Source organism: Gallus gallus, chromosome 31 (assembly GCF_016699485.2).
Source record: "Gallus gallus isolate bGalGal1 chromosome 31, bGalGal1.mat.broiler.GRCg7b, whole genome shotgun sequence".
In the NCBI taxonomy this organism is placed as follows: Eukaryota; Metazoa; Chordata; class Aves; order Galliformes; family Phasianidae; genus Gallus; species Gallus gallus.
The window spans coordinates 1,294,615-1,308,009 of record NC_052562.1 but is presented as its reverse complement, the minus strand read 5'-3'; the positions used below and the strand labels follow the sequence as shown (position 1 = coordinate 1,308,009).

At 57.6% G+C, this 13,395-nt stretch overlaps 3 protein-coding genes across 10 annotated transcripts; all 3 read right to left on the bottom strand.

The window, feature by feature from the left end:
* Positions 1–431: 431 nt before the first annotated feature.
* LOC427029 lies at positions 432–3,635 on the bottom strand. 8 transcript variants are annotated; one of them, XM_040654461.2, is made up of 6 exons: positions 3,477–3,635; positions 3,045–3,083; positions 2,418–2,711; positions 1,541–1,609; positions 996–1,079; positions 432–760 (listed from the first exon to the last, which is right to left on the bottom strand). In XM_040654461.2, the coding sequence occupies exons 1-6, from the start codon at positions 3,481–3,483 to the stop codon at positions 654–656; spliced, it is 600 nt and encodes a 199-aa protein (XP_040510395.1). In that variant the 5' UTR covers positions 3,484–3,635; the 3' UTR covers positions 432–653. The 8 variants fall into 8 exon arrangements, with proteins under 8 accessions (XP_040510395.1, XP_040510394.1, XP_046760839.1 ...); XM_040654460.2 differs by having other exon boundaries at positions 996–999; XM_046904883.1 differs by having other exon boundaries at positions 996–999; positions 3,045–3,135; positions 3,522–3,635.
* Positions 3,636–5,613: 1,978 nt separating this feature from the next.
* LOC107049468 (protein phosphatase 1 regulatory subunit 15A-like) lies at positions 5,614–6,892 on the bottom strand. Its single transcript, XM_015273073.4, has 3 exons — positions 6,823–6,892; positions 6,374–6,607; positions 5,614–6,115 (listed from the first exon to the last, which is right to left on the bottom strand). The coding sequence occupies exons 2-3, from the start codon at positions 6,602–6,604 to the stop codon at positions 5,882–5,884; spliced, it is 465 nt and encodes a 154-aa protein (XP_015128559.2). The 5' UTR covers positions 6,605–6,607; positions 6,823–6,892; the 3' UTR covers positions 5,614–5,881.
* A 1,465-nt stretch (positions 6,893–8,357) lies between these two features.
* DHDH (dihydrodiol dehydrogenase) lies at positions 8,358–12,901 on the bottom strand. The gene is made up of 7 exons (XM_015273067.4): positions 12,422–12,901; positions 12,225–12,336; positions 11,329–11,492; positions 10,145–10,400; positions 9,463–9,587; positions 8,786–8,936; positions 8,358–8,531 (listed from the first exon to the last, which is right to left on the bottom strand). The coding sequence occupies exons 1-7, from the start codon at positions 12,686–12,688 to the stop codon at positions 8,419–8,421; spliced, it is 1,188 nt and encodes a 395-aa protein (XP_015128553.2). The 5' UTR covers positions 12,689–12,901; the 3' UTR covers positions 8,358–8,418.
* Positions 12,902–13,395: the final 494 nt, after the last annotated feature.

Here is a 13,395-nt window from a genome sequence, read left to right as displayed (position 1 = left end):
GTGGGTCTGAGCTTTGCTGGGTTTTGTGGGGAGGAACGGTGCAAGGTAGCTCTGAAATGCCAATCCAAGCCTGTGTCATAACAGCAGCTCAGGACCATGGCCAAGGAGGAAATCTCCAAAGGGCTGAATGGTAATGGTTTCACCATTGGGTCCCATCTGCTAGTTTAGATTCACTCAGGTGAGTCACTGCCTTTGGTGGGCAGTGTGGGAAGACCTGGATAGGAAGACCCATCGGATTTACACTCCTTAACAGTTGGGTGATGTTGGCAAAGGGACCTGGTGCTACTTTGGGCAACAAAGATATCTTGATGGCCACCAGGATGGTTATCAACCATACCTCTCTGAGGCTGAGACTCACCCGGGACTGAAGCTCAAACCTAGTGGGAAATTGAGCAGCTAGGAAATCTTCAGAGACGAAGGAAAAGGGTTGATTTTAAGAGAGAAAATCATCTTTTTAATTAATTGATGGACTTCCACGGCCAAGAGCTGTTGCTATGGCACTGGAACATCTGGAGAGGTGCTGTTGGTGCTTGCCTATGCAGAGCAGCTGGTGTTGAGCCTAAGGGATGCTGTCTTGGGCCAATTCCCCCTGCTATGTCCATTGAGGGCTGCAATATTCACATCCAAGAGCACGTCTGTGGTCCAACAAGAAGTCATCCAGATGCAAGAGATCCTGGAGGACTCTTCCTCTGTGAAACGCTGGGCTCTTCCACTGGGGGATGAATGAAATGCTTCAAGCTGGCCAGCTGGACTCGTTTTCCTGCAAACAGGATGCGGCAGTGGATGTGTAAATGTCTTTTGTTGAACCATACCTGCATAGCTGAGCATCCACACGAGGTGAACGCAGCACCTTGGGTGCGAGAAGCCCACTTGGTGCCTTCTGATCCCAACCTTAGCGTGCTCAGCTTCAGCACGCGCGCCCACAACTCCTGGATTGGAAGCTGTGGTTAATGGGCACCATGCAGTAGGGTGGTGCTGGTTGGGGTCACTCTTACCTATCTGCAGGAAGAAGTGGATGCTCAAAGCCAGAACCAGGAGGGAGATGAACACGAGGGCCAGGCTGAGTGAGATTCCCAGCCCTAGGAGAAGGGAAGCAGATGGAAGTGGGGAGGGGAACTGGTTCCCACCAAAATGGGTCAATCACCAAATTCAGTGCCTTGGACATGGATTTGCATAGCCCTGCATGGAAAACCAGCAAGGGTGGAGGATCCCTGGAGCACTGCTGGGGCTGCACCACCCGGAAGAGAAAAGTGCTTTTCCCAATCTGCAGCCCAGACCTTCCTCTGGGTCTGGGGAAAGGGTTGGGAGGATTGTCCCTTCCTCAGCCAATTCTCTCCAAACTGCCACTGGGGAGTGACGGGAAGGTGAAGTGGACTGCTACGCATCTCAGCTTCTTCATGGCGAGGGCCCCCACCCTCCTCCCAAGGAAGAAAAAAGAGGAATTTTCATTTGCACGAACTGCCCAGCCTGAAAGCACCTCAGGGATTGGAAACCCAAACACTTGGATAAAGTTCATCCATAAAAAAGCAAGGATGCTCACCTTCAGCTGGCAGCTCTGGGGTGGTGGTGGCGGTGCTGCTGCTGCTGTTCCTCAGCTCACCCTTCCTACCTGGGTGAAGAACACACAGAGAAAGGGTCCTGACCCAAAGCCCACTCCACGCCAACCAAAAATGCAGCCAAACAGTGGTGTTTGAGTTGGCCAAGACCCAACTGGGTTGGCATGGTAGAGAATTGGGGTTAAGCAGGGGCATCCTGGGAAGATCATGGAAGAGACCCTACTGGAAGAGGTGCTAGGGCACATGAGGGATGAGTGAGTGATCTGAGACACCCAGCATGGCTCCACCAAGGGAAGGTCATGCCCAACCCATCTGGTGGCCCTCTGAGATGGAGTGATGGCATTGGTGGACAGAGGAAAGGCGACCGATGTTATCTACCCGGACTTTTGCAAGGCCTTCGATGTGGTCCTGCAGCACATCCTTATCTCTGAATCGGAGAGGGGTGGGTTTGAAGGGTGGGCTATTCTGAAGATAAGGAATTGGTTGGATGGTTGCAGCCAGAGGGCTGTGATCAATGGCTCCATGTCCAGGTGGATGCAGTGATGAGTGGTGTTCATTCCTGGAGGTATTTGAGGCCAGGTTGGATGGGGCCCACAGCAATTTGATCTAAGTACTTGATCTAGAGGCTGGCAACGTTTCCTGTGGCATTGGGATTGGAACCTGATGATCCCTGAGGTCCCTTCCAACCCAATTCTGTGATTCTACAATCCCTTTACGGAACCGGTCCTGTTGGTCAAGACCCTACTGGGTTGGCCATGCAGAGACCCTAAAATCATGCAAGCAGGAGTGACCACTGTTGGTTTAATTTCAATGGCTGCGCTCGGTATGGGGCAGGGACCACCTCCTATCACCCATGCTCACCTTCGATGGTCAGGAGCCATGGGATGCTCAAACTTGAGATCTTGATGTGCCCAACGTTGCTTTGCCGTCGGTACCCACAGGAGTAGGTGCCACTGCTCTCCGCAGAAAGCCGGATGGTGAGTGTGGCTGTGAATTCCTTGGGACCCACGGGGTGGTTCTCCAGCACCACTCCGTTCTTGCAGAAGAAGATGTGGGTGATGGGGAGATGGGAGAAAACCAGGCAGCGGGCGAGAACCAGATTGCCTTCCTGAGCTGAGGAGATGTTTGGCAGGAGAGCTGGTGGGGGAAAATCACCTGCAACAGCAAAGGGACACAGCGTAAGTGTGGTGGTGTTCACCGGGGGTTGTGAATATTGTTTTCTGCCTCAGAGCTCCCAGCTCTCCCCATGGCCGTGTACGGGAAACCGCAGACCGCAGAGCTGAACAGTGCCTTCCTCTGCCCGCAGACGGGACGCTGCTGGGATTTTCCAGCCTCACTGCAGCCCCTTGCTCAATGTAACATGGTCTCATGGTCCCATCCGTGGAGGCTCGAGCCTTGAATCATCCCCTTGTGCCACCCCTCAGGGCGTGCACATGAGGGTGTTGCACATGGAGGGCTCTTCCAAGCACTCCTATAGCGTGCACTCACCTAGGGGGCTGCAGGTCTCCGGCTCCATCAGACCAGCATCTGTGTGGGGCAGAAGAAGGGGTATGAGATGGTCTTCGGGGCTGGATGGGGGCTGAAAGGAGAACATCTGTTTGGGGTGGGAGATGACACCTTGGGGAAGCTTGCAGAAGATAGGCTGCGTGTTGCAGAGCTCTTGGCTGGCACCTTGACTCCCTAACTCGCAGTATGGGAGATTTCCCAAGAGGACAGACTCAAATCCACCCCATTCCATCTTTAAGGTTGGAAAAGACCCCTTAGGTCACCCAGTCCAGCCATCAGCCCACCCCACCACGCCCACCAAACCACATCCCTCAGTGCCACACCTCCACGTGCCTTGAAGACCTCCAGGGACCGTGACTCCACCGTTCTTAACACCCGACCTGAACCTCCCCCGGCGCAACCGGTGGCCGTTACCTCCCATCCACAACGCCAGCGTTCTCCCTTCCAGCCCTCACCAACCTTCAATGCAGCCCAACAGCAGCAGGGCTCCTGCAGCTCCAGCCAGCCAGCTCCTCCCCATGCCCGAGGCTCAATGGAGCACAGTGCTCAGATGGACTGACCCAACACTACTCTGCAAACCCCAGTGCTGAGGTTTCCGCTGCAGACAAGCAACCACCTTTCACGTTTCTGGGGAAAAAACACCATTTCATAACTTCCCCTTTTTAGTTTCTTTTTGCTGTTTCCCCGGGGCCTGCTAGACCAGCTCGGTGTGGACCTGAGGTTTGTACGTTATAAGTTGACACGTGTGGGGTCTGCTCCAAAAAGTAATGCCTCTCATTCTGTGGCGCTGACCCACAGACCTCAGAGGCGGATGTTGGTGGTATGGCAGCAGAGGTTGGAAATTCCCACCAATATTCTCTTACAGCACAAAATGTAGAGCACATCGGTCTGCTCACGCAGTGGATTAACACCAAGGAACTGCATACAGAGCTGAGTATCAGCTTCAGTGCGTGGGAATCGATGGCAGCAACGCTGGGACATCACAGTGTTTGCACCAGGTGGGTCCCACAAATGCTCACGCAGCAACCCAAGGCTCAAAGTTCTGTAGTCAGGCCTGAGAAGAGGACAGCCTCTCTCTTCCAATACAGTATCACCAAGCCCCGTGCCATTTTGAAGACCGTAGAGCAAATTGCCAACCTTGGCTGTCCCATCCATTACATGGTGCAGATCTAGAGCCTTCTGACTTTGGATTGATGAAAGATGGACTGCGGGGGTGTCTCACTCCAATTTATAGGAGGGAGAGGAGGTTCTTTGATATATGTATACACGGCGTGAGATTAAGAAACAACAGTCCAGATGTTGGTCCGACCAGTTTATTACAAACGTTAATAAGGGAGATCGGGAAAGGGGAGGACGGACACTATTATGGATTGGGGTAATGGGGAAGGGAAAGAGAGCTATAGGAAAGATAGGAAATAGAAGCAAGGAGTCTTTATAGGTATAAATTAGGGTGATGGGGAAGGAAAGAAGAGCAACAGAAAAGATAGGAAATAGGAGCAAGGAGTCTCTATAGGAAGCAAGAGGGAGATAGGGAGATAGTCACCACCGTGGGTCCAGCGTGGTTTGTGGTTCAGTCGTTGCTCTGCAGTAGAGGTGGGCCATTGGGTATTGTTCCGTTGATGAGGATGGTGACCACTGCGACGACGACGACGATGATAATTGTCATGGCAGCCCAAACATATTTATAAGTCCAAAGTGGTTGAGTCAGCCTTTTGGAATGACAGCTTCCGGCTTTTGGATCTCAGCAGGAACTCCTTTTGTTCCTATCTCCCTGGCCTTGCCAGCAGTTAACAGGGAGTATGGAGATGCCAACTTGCATCTTGCCTTCACAAGATACGATGGTATCATCCCCTGATCTCCCATAGCAGACAGGAGTACTTTGGTCACAGGATAGATCTTCCTCCAGTAAACAGTCCTGAGCCTTCCCTTAACTCTTGGGCCAAAGGCAAACAGCTCCAAAGAAATACTTTCAAATGTAAACTGTCCAGATAGTGATGTTGATTGCCACATGGCAGCACCCACCCCTCATCTCCTAGAGTCATAATCACAAGAAATACCTCAGGCAGCAAGCTTTGAGCCAGAAAACAAAGGATTCATACAGGGGGCAACGTATTCCTAGCAATGGCACCATCTGTAGGCACCCATGGGATGTGGGATACCAATGGAGCATGGATGGCTCCTGGGGGGTCCCAGTAGTGCTATAAGGGGGGGATGGGGGGGGGGGGGGGGGGGGTCCTGGTGTTTTCTGAGTCCCAGTGGTATTCAGCAGGTTCTGAATCATACCCAGGTTGGTCCCATTGTCACCTGGGGGGGGTTCCAATGGATGACAGGGGGACCTGTTGTCACCCAAGAGGGTCAGGGATATTCCTGTGGGGATCCCACAGTGGGGAAAGAGGAGTTCCTGGTGCACCACTGCTGCCTCTCCCTGCACATCAGCTCCATGGATCTCAGCCCTACTCCCTCCTGCCCCCCTCCCCCCCCCCCCATCCCCACCCTCCCAATCCAGAACCCCTCAACCCCACCCCACAGGAAAGGAACAGGCAACAGAACGTAGTAGCAAAAAAGTTTATTTTACAGGTTTAATAAAATACATATAAAATAAATAATAATAATAATAAAAAAAATCAATAAATTACAGTGGGAGGGAGGGCCCATATCACCAACCCCCCCCTCCCCCAAAACATGCAGAGTGCCCCTCATCACTGGGGTACTCCCCTTCCACAAGCAGAGCCCTGGGGTTTCCCATCAGTCAGAGGGTTCCTCATCAGCAGGAGGGGTCCCATGGGGGGGGGAGGGGAGGGGCGGGGAGGTGTCATCCATCAGTGGGCTCCTGGGGGGGGGGGGTCCTGGAGGCTCTCCCCTCCTTGCAGCCGTTCCCAAATGCGCTCCCGGTGCGAGGGCTGCAGGATGGGCTCCAGGATGGGGCGCAGCAGAGCACAGCGGCGGGCAAAGCGCAGGCGGTCGCGGGCCATGGTCTCCCAAGGCCCCCGGCGGGCATCGGGGTCTGGGGGGGGCTGGAGGAGGAAGACCTGGACCTGAAGGCTGAACCGTACCTTGGGAGGGAGGGGGAAGAAAACAGAAAGAGGGAGGGGGTGATGTCATCCTGATGGTGTCATGAGTGATGCAAGAGACACGGGACTGCCCCATGACTCCTACCCCCACCCATCCCATATAAGGCTCGGCTTCTTGGTGATGTTGGGGGCTCATCCCTGTGGGGTCCCACAGTTTTTTTTTTGGGGGGGGGGGGGGGTTGGATTCCATCTCATGCCCCCATCCCCCAGCCCCCAAATGCCCACTTATGTGGCACTCACTCTCTTGGTGCTGCGAGGGCGGACCTCTTCGCTCCCGGGTTCTTCATTGTTAGGGGGTTCCCCAGTGTTGGGAGGGTCTCCATCCGCCGGGGGGGTCTCGGGGGTGTCCCCGTCCCACCCTTGCTCATCATCGTCGTCCTCGTCAGGCTCCGGGCGGTAGAAAAGGGCGTTTAGAATGGGGGGGTGCAGGGGGTCCTCAGCCGCCATCAGAGGGGCACAAGGGGGTGCCATATCCTAGAAAAGGAAACAGAAAAGTGAGGAGGGGGGCGGCGGGGGGTGAAGGGACCCCCAACCTCCTACGAACCCAGGACCCCCCCCCCCCCCATCAGACCCAAAGAACCCCCCCACCCCACTCCACTCTGACTACGGCACTCCCTACATTTTGGGGACCCCCCCCACAGAATCTCGGGCCCCTCTCAATGTCCGGACCCCCCCCCCCCAGCCCTCACCTGACGCTCGCGTTGTTCGCTCCGTGTCCGTCACCATCGCTGCTCTCTGTATCATCGCCGGCGCACGACTGAGCGGGGAGCGCCGCCGCCTGTCTATATAAGGGCACCGATTACGTCATTCGGGGAGAAGGGGGGGGAATTCCCCGGGCGCGGGGCGGGGCCTCACCCCGCAGACGGCTTCCCATTGGTTGTCGAGAAATGTGGGGGCGTGGCTACACCGCCTGCGCTCCCATTGGCGGGCTGCGGAAGGGAGGCGGTACTTCCGGGGGAGACGGGTGTACTTCCGGGGTAGACGGGTGTACTTCCGGAATACGACTTCCGGAATACGACTTCCGGAATACGACTTCCGCAATGCGACTTCCGCAATGCGACTTCCGGAATGCGACTTCCGGAATGTGGCTTCCGGCTGCTCGCTGTGTGGGGTTTGGAGGTCGTGCCCGGGCGCTTCCGGGTGGGTGAGGCCTTAAAGGCCGTGCGGGGCCAACGCGGGCACCGCACCGTGAGCTGGAGGACCGCGGTGTGCTCCGGGGAGCCCTGAGGTACGCCCGTAGATCCTAATTCTGCTCTGGCGTGCCCTGAAGTCCTTCTGCTCTGCTATGGAGGCCTTCGAGGCCTATCCCAGCACGTTGGCACAGCACACAGTGCCCTCAGGAGCCCTCCGTGCGCTCCAGGCCGTCTTAGTGCAGGTCAGCTGAACGCGGTAACCACCCAGCATGCCCTGTGGGGTACCAGAGCCCGCACAGAGGTGCCTGATGCGCTCTTGAGGGCTCTTGAGGCTTCACTGTGTGCCCCAGAGGCAGCCCAGGGCGCTCTGTTTGAACCTGAAGTCCTCCTGGAGCTCCTCGCTGTGCCCCATAGGCCTCCAGGAGCCCCCCCAGTGCACTTTGGGGGCCCATGACCACTCTGCAGGTGTCCATTTGCTTCCTGCAATCGATCCAGGGCGACAGAGCGGCCTCGCAGTGGTGTCTTCCAGTTCCTATGGGCTGCATCCTATGATCCCGCGGACTCCGCCACGCTGGATTTGATCCAATATTCCCCGACCTACTTTGTTTTCCCAAACGCGCTCCCAGAGGAGCTTCTTGTTGGCTTTGCTGTATCTGCTGACAGACGCAGTTCTGTTGGAGTTTTGCTTTCTCAGCTCCATCCCTGGAGGCTTGGATGATGTCTGTGTATTCCTGGTGTTGTCCCAGCGTCGTTTGTGCCCGTCTGGGTGAAAAGTGGGGTGAAGTGCTCCGAGGAGGGGCAAAGCGGGGGGGAGGTGATGGAGGACTTTGAAGAGAGGGGACACTGACCCCAAGGAACAGGAAAACACGACCTCTGCTGCAGTTCTGAGTATCCAGAAATGAAAGCGACGGCTCTGTAGGCACAGCCTCTCCCCACTGCCCACATTCAATGGGGCTGGTTCGTACTGGGGAGTCCCATAAAACACCCTGGGGGGAGGGGGACACCCCCATAAACCACGCTATAGGTTGTTCCATAGCAAAAAAAAAAAACAAAAAACCCTTCAACCACCCCCCAGAATCGCACGCATCGAGGCAGGTTGATCGCTTTATTCTGCTCATGTTTTGCAGGGGGTGGGGGAGTGGAAATGGTCTGTTATGCGACAGTGCCCCCCGGCCCTACAGCCCCCACCTGGTGCCGTGCCTCATCCATCATCTCGGCGATCAGCTCACTCTCAGCCAACGTCATCACGGGGCTCTCAGTCAGCCCTGAGGGGACAAGGGGTCAGCAGGACACCCCCCATCATTGTGAGCCTCCCCCCCACCCCCCACTCTCCCCCTTGTTGTTTTGGGACTTTCCTACTATTTGGGACCCCTTCATCATTTAGCAATACCCCCCAGTACTTTGGACCTCCCGTGTTATTTGTAGGGAACTCACGTTTTATTTTGGGACCCCTGCCATTATTTTAAGGACCACCCATCATTTAGAACCCCACCACTCACACCCCCCTATGCCCCCTCACCCTTCAGCAAGCACTCCCGCACATGCTGGGCCTCGTAGCGCAGCCCTGTGCTGTTGGGGTAGTTCAGGGGTTCCGCGGGGGGGGGCAAGGGGAAAACCTCTCTCTTGCCCTCCCAGATCAGCTCAGTGGGGCAGTTCAGGTGGCTGGGGATCTGCAGGGGAGGGAAACAGCAGTGTGACTCCCCCCCCCCCCTCCCCCCCCACCAAGGTTCCCTATTCCACCCCTTATTCCTCCCCACTAAAATTCTCCCGCCCCAAAGCCCCCCATATTTGTATTATCACCCCCCCCCAATGTTCCCCAACAATCCCACTCCTTAGGATCCTAAATGCCCACCTCGTGAAAACAGACCCCAGTATCCCTCTCTTAAAAGGAGACCCTCAAACCCTCCCTTTCGTGACAGGGGACCCCAATTTCTCTTCCCCTTAAAAGCAGACCCCAATATCCCCCCTCCCCCCCCTTACAAACAGACCCCAATATTTCCACCTTAAAATCGGACCCCAATATCCCTTCTTTAGAAGCTGACCCCCAAATCCCCCCCCCCCATTGAAAGAGTACCCCAATATCCCACCCTCAAAAGTGATCCCAATATCCCCCCCCCTCCATACCAGCAGATTCCAATCCCCTCCTCGCCCCCACCCCTCTCTGTGTCCCCGTTATCCCCCATTACTCCCCCATACCTCCACCCAGCCGCGGGTTCCCCCCAGCGCGGCGCCCCCTGGCAGCTTTGCATCCATGGACACGGTCAGTGCTGCCTGCTTCCCCCCCTCGTACTGCAGCGTCAGCGTCACTGTCTCATCCACCCCTGTTGCCCCCCCCCCCCCCCCAGAATGACACCATTTGTGACAAGGGGATCCTCAAAGTGACCCCATCCAAATTCCCCCCATGGGGGTTTTGGGTCCCCCAGTCTGAGAACACCCCCCCCCCCCCCCCCCGTAAAACCCTGGGACCCCCCACAGCCCCACATGGGGGCAAGTAAAACCCTTTGGAACCCGAAACCCCTATGTCCCCTATGGGAGACCCTGAATCCCCATAGGGAACACAAATTCCCCCTCTCACATCTCCATAGGACCCCCCTCCCCCTGAACTCCATAGGGAATCCATACACCTCTGTGTAGTGGCGGGTCCCCCCCACCACTATGGGATCCCATATACCCCTATAGGACCACCCAGACCCCATAATGTCCCCATACACCCTTATTGCAGCCCATAGGTCTCCCTGCCCCCAACCCCCTCCCCCCCCAAAACAAACAACCCACCCATAGAAATCCCCCACACCCCTCCAGGCCTCCCCAACACCACCAGGGGGATCCTCTTCACCCCAATGAGAGCACCCCAGACCCCACAGGACCCCTTCCTTACCGGAGGGGTGCAGGCAGCCCTCTGCCCGCAGGCGTAGGGGTGGGCATCCCCTCCCCAGCAAGGCGCTGGCCATCTGCAGTCCGTAGCCCCCCAGGTCCAGGAGGGCCCCTCCACCCAGGCTGGGCTCTCGCAGCCTCTCCACGGCCCGCAGGGGGAAGGCCAGGGCCCCCTGCAGCACCCGGCACTCCCCCAAAGCCCCCTCATCCACCAGCGCCCGCAGCCGCTTCCAGGCTGGGAAGAAGCGGGTCCAGAAGCCCTGGGAGGAGAGAATGGGGGCTCTGGGTGGGACTGGAAGCACTGGGAATGGGGCTACAGGGACTAGGAGAAACTGAGGGGGACTGGAAATACCAAGAATGGGGTTATGGGGCATTGGGACCACTGGGAGTGGGGTAATATGGGACTGGGAGGGACTGGGAGCACTGGAAATGTTTTTTGGGGGATTGGGGTTATGAGGAATTAGGAGGGAATGGGATCATTGGGAGGGATTGGGAGCGCTAAGAATGGGGTTATGGGGCACTGGGCACAATGAGAATGGGGTTATATGATACTGGAATAGACTGGGAGCACTGGAAATGGTTTTGGGGGGATTGGGAGTGGGGTTAGGGGGGGTTAGGGTGGACTGGCATCTTTGGGAGGAACTGGGAATACTGGAAAAGGGATTGAGAGACTGGGAGTAGGGTTATGGGGAACTGGGAGCAGTGGGAATGGTGTTATGGAGGACTGGGTGCCCTAAGGGGGACTGGGAGAACTGAAAGGGACTAGAAGTGGGGTTACGGGGTCTAGGAGCACCGGGAGGGAATGGAGTTATGGAGCACTGGAAATGGGAGTACGGGCACTGGGAGGGACTAGGAATGAGTCCATAAGCTCTGGGGAGACGTATGGGTACTGGGAGAGCAGGAAATGGCATAATGGGGGACTGGAAGTACTGGAAACGGCACTATAGGGGATTAGGAGAGACTGGGAATGTATTCAGAAGCCCTGGGGGGAGGGATGTGGGCACCGGGAGGGCCTGGGAGCAACTGGGAGTGGTATTATGTGGAAATGGGAGGGGCTGGGAATGGGATTGCAGGCACTGGGAGGGACTGGGGGGTATTGGGAATGGCGTTAAGGGACGCTGGGGTTACTGGGAGCACTGGGGTTACTGGGAGCACTACTAATAGGGTTGCTGGCAGCACGGGGCCCACCTCCATCAGGAAGACGCCCGCCTCCCTTGCAGCTGCTGCCATCTCCTTGGCCTCGCGGGCGCTGATGCCCAATGGCTTCTCCACCAGCACAGCCTTGCGTGCCCGCAGGAACAGGAGGGTGGCCGGCAGGTGCTGCGGGTTCACCGTGCCCACGTAGACCACGTCTGGGGCAGGGGGACGGGGAGACACCAGTGGGGACAAGGAGAACCCGTTAGGGAGAATGAGACCCCGGTGGGGATGGGGAGAACTCACTGGGGACAGGGAGACCCACTGGGGACAATGAGATAGCGGTGGGGAAAGAGACCCCATTTGGGCAGGGGACAGCACTGGGGACAATGGCATTCCAGTGTGGACAGTGAGAACCCACTGGGGACTATGAGATACCAGTGGGGACAGAGAGACCCCAATGGGGACAATGAGACCCTACTGGGGACAAGGAGACACCAGTGAGGACAATGAGGTACCATTGGGCACAGTGAGACCCATTGGTGACAGGAAGACCCTACTGGGGACAATGAGACCCTACTGGGGACAGAGAGACCCTATTGGGGCAGGGAGACACCAGTGAGGAGAGGGAGACCCCAGTGGGGATAATGAGGCCCTACTGGGGACAGTGAGACCCTACTGGAGACAGAGACACACCAGTAAGGTCAGTGAGAACCACTGGGGACAGAGAGACCCCAGTGGGGCCAGGGGAACTCCAGTGGGAACATGAGGACCCCCCTCACCCCACACGCACCACATCTGGTGACAGTGGGGGACGTGAGGGGACAGCGCGATGTCCCCCCACATCCCAGCGATCCCATGGGGGTCCCGGCCTCACTATGGAGCATCCCACGGCCCCGTGAGGTGGTGACTCCGTGTCCTCGTGGGGTGTCACCCCCGGCCCCACTCACCCACTTGGGGGTCTCTTGCCAGCTCCTCGTAGCTCCCATAGGCGCGTGCCACCCCGTGCAGCTGCGCGTACTGCTGGGCACGGGACAGCTCCCGTGCTGCCACCGCCACAGCCTGGGGAGGGGGGGGGCAGGGGGTGATGGGGGTGTCAATGGGGTGACCCCCCCCCCCCCCCAACCCAGGACCCCCCCCTACCCACCAGGTGCTCCTCGGGAGGCAGTGTGCGCAGGGCCACCAGGAAGTCGTGGCTGATTTTGCCAGCCGAGCAGATGCCCCAGCGGGTTGGGGGTGGGCAGGTGGTACCGCGGGGAGACTCGGTGGGCTCCCGGGGAGTCACAGTGGGGTCTGGAGGGGTCTCGGTGGCTTCCAATGGGCTCCTGGTGGTCTCCAAATGAGTCCCGGAGGTGTCCAGGAGGGTCTTGGTGGTATCTGGGGGGGTCTCAGTTCTGCCCAGTGGGGTCTCCATGGTTCTTGGGGACGGGGGGGGGGGGGGTCCCAGTGGTGCTCAGGGGGTCCTGGTGGTATGCGAGGTGTCTGGCTGGATCCTGGGGTGTTGCGCCAGGTGGTGTCCAGTAGGGTCCTAATGGTGTCCAATGGGATCCTGGTGGCTCTCAGCAGTTCCGGAGGGGTCACGCAGCACTCCCCTCTCACTCCGGGCAGTCCTGCGTGCGCTGTGGGTGCGGGGGTGGTGGAGCCTCACCTGATTGGGGCCCCCCGGGGTTGGGTGGTGGTGGAAGCCCAATGAGTGCGGGGGGGGGGGGGGTCAGAGGGCGTGGAACCAAAGGGCTGTCCCGGGGTGGGGGTTGGGTTTGGGGGGGGGGGGGGGCTGTTGGAGAAATGTGGACGGAGCCTGTATGCAAATGAGGAGCGAGGGGGCGTGGGCAGCACTCTGCCCCTCCACGTCGATAGGGGGAACCAAAGGGTTTGGGAACCCTCCCATAAAGGAACAGGCAATAAAATGCGGTGAAAACTGTGGCTTTGACTGTTAAGGTTAACAAAAAAAAAAATGCAGTAAATAACAATGGGGGAACTCAGCCCCTCTCTGACCCTGAGGTGTGTGGGGGATTTCCCCATCAGAGAGGGATTCCCTTTCAATGAGGGGGTCCCGGGGAGTTCCCCATCAGTTGGGGGGGGGTCTCAGAGGGGTCCTGATGGTGTCCTGGGTGACGACGG